Consider the following 7512-nt stretch of genomic DNA (forward strand, 5'->3'; position numbering starts at 1 on the left):
AGCAACTGGTGCAGGGTGTCCCCCGCCTTCTGCCCGAAGACGGCTGGGATCGGCTCCAGCACCCGCTGTGACTCTTGTGAGGATAAGGCCAAACAAAAAAGATAGTGTGTTTCCGGTAACATGAAATTTCAGCATAGGGTCGGTAGGTCGGAGAAAAGTTTTTTTTTTTTAATTTTTATTTATTTTTTTCCCCATCAAAAATTTAAACAAAATAACCATAAAACATAAAACAAGAAGACATTGAACCCGCCGCTCCGCGGCCGGCGCTGCCACCGCCACCTATGTAGTTTTCACCCCGCCCCGGGCTCGGGGGGCCGGGGCGCGCCGCCGCCTCCTCCTCCGTCCTCCTCCACCCTCGGTTTTTACTCGGCCCGTGGTGTTCATCAAATAGTTCGCTGAATTTTTTTCGACACATCAATGGATGCTATTCTCTTAACATTACGGTGCGAGCATGCGACTGTAACACAGAAAACGCGGTTTAAACTGTCGTCAGAGATCGCGGCCGCCGCCATGTTTCAATGTTGTTGACAGACGACAGGGCAAACGACGCACGCGCGCAACGTGAATATCGCGAGAGTTTGCACCGATGTAAACCCTCTACACAAAAATGTAGAGGGTTGTTTGAAAAAAATGCCGACCGTAAAGTTTTTGTTCGACGTAGAAATTCTCGGTCGGTCGGGTTACCGGAAACACACTACTTTTTTTTCTACGCCTAAGCGGATCGGAAAATGGATGGATTTCTTTGCTGTTAAATGTCTTCAATTCTTTTGTTTGTAAATTGTTCGAAATCTTTTTTTAATTGTGTGAAGCACATTGAGTTACCTTGTGTATGAAATGGGCTCTATAAATAAAGCTGTTGTGCCTTGCCTTACCAGAGTTTAACGGTCTTTTATCCCTGCACATGACCCGATATTTGACCCTCGTCATGTATTGTCATTTACAGACGAAGGTGTTGGACTCACGAAGGGCACATTTGTTTGTAAAAGAGGACAATGGTGAAGATATTGGTGTGAAGAAGCGAGCGGAATCCCAGAGGCGACACCATGGTCATCACCGATAGAAACGCAGGCGGCGCTGTGTCCAAGAAGGAGCAACCCAAGGAGAAAAAGCGGCGAGCATCTCGTCCTCACGGCCTACCCTCTCCGGCCCTGTGCTGCGCCTGCGGCCTGTGCATCATGCTGGCCGGACTCAACATCACCCTGGTGGGAGTGTTCGCCTTCCGGACCCTGGTGCCTTCTGCCAACCCTTCCATCATCATCGGACCCATCCTGCTGCTGGTGGCCTTCTCCTTTTTTGGGGCTTGTTGCGTGTGTAGCCGCCTTCCTCCTCCTCACAGCTCGCGCGGGGCCAAGACGGGCGGGCGAGGCATGAACCTGATCGGGAACGGCGGGCTGGCAGGCGGGGCGGCGTTCGAGATAGAGACCAGCGAGCATACGCTGCAGGACACGACGGCCGTGCAGCTCAGCCCCACGTCCTCCCCCGCGTCGTCCCGGGGATTGAGCCCGGAAAAAGAGGCTCCTGGTGCGTCCCTGCCTGGTACCGCCAAGCTCTTCACCATGGACAACAACGGCTCACCCGGTTCTATTGGCGTGGTCTACTCAGCTGTCTCGGGAGGAGAGGTTCAGCTCAACCTGCCAAGAGAAGTGGCCACCTCGCCGTATACATAACCTACTTGTTGACTGAGTGTTACTTCTTGTATGACTAAGCACGGGGTACAGACATGGCAATTTTTCACACCTTGGCCAATTTTGAAACTGTCAGAGAACCTGCATGGCAAGGAAAAATTCAGCTACTGTGTTGTAACCGCTCTTATTGTGTATGTCAAACAGCATATCCATATTTCCTCCGACAATTTTGAGTGCCCTCTTCCAAACAACCAATGAAAAATACCAGCTGCATCAGGTCATCATTAACTAAGCGCTTGTCAAACAAAAACGCAGTCATGTCATGTCCCCTGGTCCAGCGAAGAGTGTGGATTCCCAGGCTATAAAAACAAGGCTGTGTGGGTAATTTACCGGTTTTCACTCTTTCAAATTTACACTGTCTCAGAGTAGGTTGTGTGCCATCATCTAGTGGTCATGAACAAAATTATGGCCAGAGTACATGTACTTAAGATCAAGGCTGCCCATTACGTCGATCGCAATCGACCGGTAACTCGCGTACTGGACCGAAGTCGATCACGAGGAGTGTAGAGGAAAACAAACAAACAAAAATTTGTGTGTCTATATTCGTAATATATTTTTTGTGTTATTGCACACTGCACCCTAATCATCCTATCAGTCTCACTTTCACAAAAAAATATTTTAAAAATGAAATAAAATAAAGCAGGTCATCTTTAACTCTCGGGGGCGGGTGACCTGTGTCACCGGAAGTTATTAGCGCTCAGTAGTCTGCAATTGCAGCTTGCGATCAGAGCTGTTGCGATATAGTTTTGATTATTGTTATCAGTCAAATTTCGTTTCATGTATAATCCACCGAGGGCACTCGCAAAGAATGGCAATCTGGAGGGCCGAGAGAGAGAAGCCTGTTACGCTACGATAGTTAACGGGCTGCAAAAGTGTGTCGCATGCCTCCGCGTCAAGTCTCCCACGAAGGTAGGCAGTGATCTCCTTTTCACAAACTCAAACTCTTGTGTCTATTTTGCTATTTCGTTCATTTTAGGGGACATTATGGCTGTTGCTCATCATGGCATGCGTGTGAAAATGCGCGCGTGCGCGGTAACGGGGAGATCGCGGGACGTTGGTTCATTGAAAATTAGATCTGAGGTTAAAAAAAGTTTGGGCACCCATGCTTTAGATCAACACAACGGTTACAAACTGCACCCCAAAAAATCGGAGCGGGTGACTTCCGGGTTTTCATTCGTTTTGCAAATTGACAGTCTTAGAGTCGGTCGTGTGCCGCCATCTAGTGGTCATGAATAAAATTATATCCAGAATACGCACGTTTTAGATCGACCTAAGCGTTATTAATTGTTCCAAATTTTTTTTAGAAAGAGCGGGACCACGAACCCGCATCCCGCAATGGACAGGGATTTACAGTTCATTTTTTTCCCCCCTTTGCATATCTGTGCGGCCTGATACCAAATGGCCCTCAGACCAGTGCAAAATGGCTACCGGACCACGGGTCGGCGGTTGAGAACCATTGTTTTATATTATTTGCCTGAAGGAATGTTCAACTGCCACTCTGTGTCTCCGTTGACTCTAAAGATTGGAAGTCAAAGGCTAGGAGTGACCTAGTCGAGTTGAAGTGCATTAGCAGTGACACTTGCCATTTGAATACCAAATAAAAGATTTGGTATTTGTTTTGTGATTGTTTGAAGGGCACACGTGAAACGGCGAACCGCATTGCGTTGTGTCTTTGTTCATATCCACGGTATAAACTGTGTATACTGAATTTTTGTTCCTGAGTTATATTCATAAAAGACGGAATGATGACAGGCCTTAATACCGATGGCATTCATTTTTGCGGCATTGTACTGCACGCCTTTTGACTTTTTGAGTCAAAACCTCAGCTTCTTTGCCTTGTTGTCACTGCCCAGAAACATTCAAAATCCTGAATTCCCGAGAAAGCAACATTGCCTTAGATTGTGCTATAAGGATCCAATGAAAGAGGGCTATTTCTCACTTTGCTTCATAAAGCCTTTGTTTGGGATGCTGTACATGTTGCTTCACTCAAAATCAACCTGCACGCTGAAAATGAAATTGCTCCTTTCACGTACATAAATCAGGTAACTGAGCATCATTGTCATTTTGTCATTTTGATAGGATCATTTGATTGTGCTGGTGTATTTAATGAACTGTTTAGTGGGTTCATATGGAGTTTTAGCCTTGTACATACCAGCATTCCCAGTGCCATGAACCACTATTTGTCATTCTAATTAAAATCCCCTGTTAATGTTCTTGCATGTTCACTTTTACGGAAATGCGTGCAGCCTGTTTTTGTGATCTATGCTTGTTACTGCTTACAGTAAATGTGTGTGTGTGTGTGTGTGTGTGTGTGTGTGTGTGTGTGCATCTTTGACTTTGGGAACTTCTAATAACAAACTGATACATGTTTCAATGGTTGTACATTTGTAAATAAAAAGTATTCGTGCATTTTTTGGAGTTTATCCTCGCTAACGTAATTGCGGGAGAAGCGATGATCCGTCCAGCCAAATCATTTCATGTGGCCCGTTAAAGCAAATCTTTTGTCCCTTCATGTTTCTTGCAAAATTCGTCTCCAAAATTGTAAAGTCTTCAATTTAGGGCTGCAACTAACAACTTTTAATGATTGATTATTTTGTCGATTGTATAAGCAAACCAGACTTTTTAAAAAAGTTTTCATTTCCATCCCTTGATTCAAATGCAGGGTATGTTTTCAAATTAATTGTAGAAATTGATCACAAAGTACAAGCACATGTTTTGGTTTCATTCAACACAAAGAATAAATCTGATTTCGTGGAGCACTACAGAAGTTGGATACTATTTACTGTTGAGAAGCTGAAATTTTGAGCATTTGGACAAATTTATTTTTTAAAAGTGAACAATTAATCGATTCTCAAAAATAATGATTAACCATTATGATTAAGCATAACTGGTTCGGGTCGTGGATGGATGAATAATTTGATAATCGTTGTATGATACATAATAATGGCTATTTTTATTTCTAATGATTCAAATAAAAATAGAATAGCTACTGTAAATGTTACACAACATTACACTATTTAAATTAAATAGCTTAAAAAAAAGAAATGGACATTTGTGATCATTTTTTCATTTGAAAATAAAACAAAATGTTCCAAATGTCACACTACTTTTTAAGAAGTTGACTGTGACAAAGCAGTTGCTATTTTTATTAGATTTTTTTTCTAATTGAAAACACCATGTAAAAATGTTACATTGTACCAGGAATCACATACTGTACTTTAAAAATAAAAAAAAATAAAAAAATCTAAATTGTGGTGACATTTTGAGTGTCACAAGACATTGAAAGAATCAAGATGAAATTTTGTCACGATTGGGTAAAAATGAAAAGAATCTAACAAACGAAAACATGTAAGCACCGGGAAAACATGTAAGCACCGGGAAAACATGCAAACTGCGCACAGGAAGGTAGCAACATGCCTACAGTATTAATCTAAATTGCTCTTGATTAATCAAAAATGAGCTCAATCCATCTCCAAATCTGCTTTGTAGACGAAAACAGTTCCCATTGGCCATTTTGTTGTATTCCTCTCCACCACTAGATGGCGGCAGAGCTGCATCTCTGACACTCAAATATGGTTGTAACTTTAGGCCAGGCCAGTAGATGTCAGCAGACAACAAACGTTGCTCTCGTAGGAATGCCAATTTGGTAACGTTGCATTTTTTTTAAACACAAAATATCTCTCTCTCACTATGTCATGCACAAAACTAAAACAAATCTGCTTTATTGTTCTCCAATTTCTCCTCAAATATTGCAGAGAGCACCTGTGTCTTTTGTGTTGAATATTTAGGATGTATATTTCACAGCTAAAACGCATATTGTAAGTTTATTAAAATCATTCCACTGTCTTAGGTTGTCCCTAAATGTGAATCGAAGTGTCAGTGTTTTTTTTTTTTTTTCACTGTAAGTGGCTGTCGACCAGTTCACGATGCACCCTGCCTCTCACCCGTGACCCTCATAAGGACAAGCTCAGTGGAAAATGAATGGGTGGATGGTGTTACCAGATCTCTATGAATAGTTGAGTACTGCTACCTGATACCAGCCTTAGGTATCGGTTTGGGATTGTCATGAACGCTGCTGATACTAGCCACTAATATACTTAAGGGGGAAAAAATTATAATCGCTAAGTACTACTCACCAGTAGCTAGCGCTGATCTTTTATCTCAATGATATGGAATGTTGTAAAGTGAAATGTTGTGTATCAAAAGAACGAGTGGTATCGCTCCGCGGTATCGGTGATTATTCAAGAGGGAATACTGGTATCGGTCTGACACAAAAGTGGTCTTGAATATCTCTTCTATTTACTACCAGTGGCCCTGTGAACATGAGGTATCATTTTGTAAACACAAGATTAAAATATATAAATATATGAAGATTTGGATAGAGCAGATGGTTGCTTGAGGCTTCTGACGAGCAAAGCCAGGTTGGAAAACTCAGCCAAGCCACAGAGCCTGTCACATACCAGCGGCATGAAATTGGATTTTCTGTGTTTAACCAGAGGGACAATGCCGATTTAAAAAAACAAAACAAAAAAAAAAAATATCCAAATCCTGCCACAGCCCTCATCCCCAAGTGCTTTTAACCACTTCCAGGTTTATGCAACGTTAAGCAAGTGACTTTTTTGGCTCCTGTCCAACGTTCACTGTATCACAATACATATTGAGCCATAAAACCTTCCAACCAACCATCCATTTTGCTTATCCTCATGAGTGTCACTGGCATGCTGGAGCCTATCTTCGCTGGAGCAGTCTTCCGGCAACCGGCGGGACACACCCTAAACTGGTTGCCAGTCAATCGCAGAACACACATAAACGAACAGCCATTCATACTCACACTTAGGAGTGTTCCATTAACCTGCCATGCATGTTTTTTGGAATGTGGGAGGAAACCGGAGTACCCGAAAAAAACCCACACAGGCACAGGGAGAACATGCAAACTCCACACATGGAGGCTGCAATTGAACCCCGCACCTGTTGACTGTGAGGCAGACGTGCTAACCAGTCGATCACCGTGCCGCCACCATAAAACCTCATAAAGGATATTAAATGTTTAGTTAGCTGAGCAGGTTTGTAGGTCTACTGTATTTACATGTTTGTTTCTGGTGAGCGAAGTGTGGTGACAGAGAGGTCATGCTTTTTCCACTGCGGTTTGAGAAAAGAAAAAGATCAAGCGGAGCCCAGCTGCTGACCCTTGAACCTCCCATGTCACTGCTTTGCCTTTAACGTGCATCACAGTGTCCATTTTAATGAGACAAGCATCCTAAGAAGCTAAACGTGTGAGGCTTCAATGTGCCACTTCGCAAATAACATTGTAAGAAAAACTAAAGCAGGAAAAAGGTATGAAAGCACAGTACACACAGTCCCAAAAATTGCTCTTAAAATGCATAGCGGGCATACTCAAGACGACCAAAGCCGCACACCGCAAAAAATGGGAGGGGCGGGAAAAAGTCAACTAAGCCGGATGAATCGACCACAAAAATATCAATGCAAATTTTTTGCCCCGAAGCTTCGTTGGCTACATGTTCGGTCATGCGCATAGCTATTTCAGTAATGCCTTTCAATGTGGTCAAGCTCCTCTTCACAATGTGTTAGCGCCTTCTATTGGTGCTTCGTTGATACTGCAGTCAAGAAATTCATTACAGCAGTCACAGCCGTGAGTGCAAATGTTTGCCCTCAGAAACTTCACCAAAAGCCACTGCTGATGTCATGCTATGGCTCGTTGAGATGTATTGTATGATTTGTGGACGACTTATCTTGTCAAGATGTGGATAGTTTGGAACGGGAACTAATTTGTGTTGAAATGCAAGAAAGTTCATCTGAACGTCAACTA

The 7512-nt window shown here is 43.0% G+C and overlaps 1 protein-coding gene across 1 annotated transcript in view; it reads left to right on the forward strand.

The window, feature by feature from the left end:
• The window catches only part of tmem275a (transmembrane protein 275a), a 4983-nt gene extending 2778 nt beyond the window's left edge, over positions 1-2205 (forward strand). Inside the window, exon 2 of the mRNA XM_019878820.1 lies at positions 944-2205. Coding sequence (XP_019734379.1) covers positions 1044-1667 — 624 coding nt within the window. The 5' untranslated portion in view covers positions 944-1043 and the 3' untranslated portion in view covers positions 1668-2205. The remainder of the gene's footprint in view (positions 1-943) is intronic.
• Positions 2206-7512: the final 5307 nt, after the last annotated feature.

This window comes from Hippocampus comes, unplaced genomic scaffold (assembly GCF_001891065.2).
Source record: "Hippocampus comes isolate QL1 unplaced genomic scaffold, H_comes_QL1_v1.1 scaffold85, whole genome shotgun sequence".
Lineage (NCBI taxonomy): Eukaryota > Metazoa > Chordata > Actinopteri > Syngnathiformes > Syngnathidae > Hippocampus > Hippocampus comes.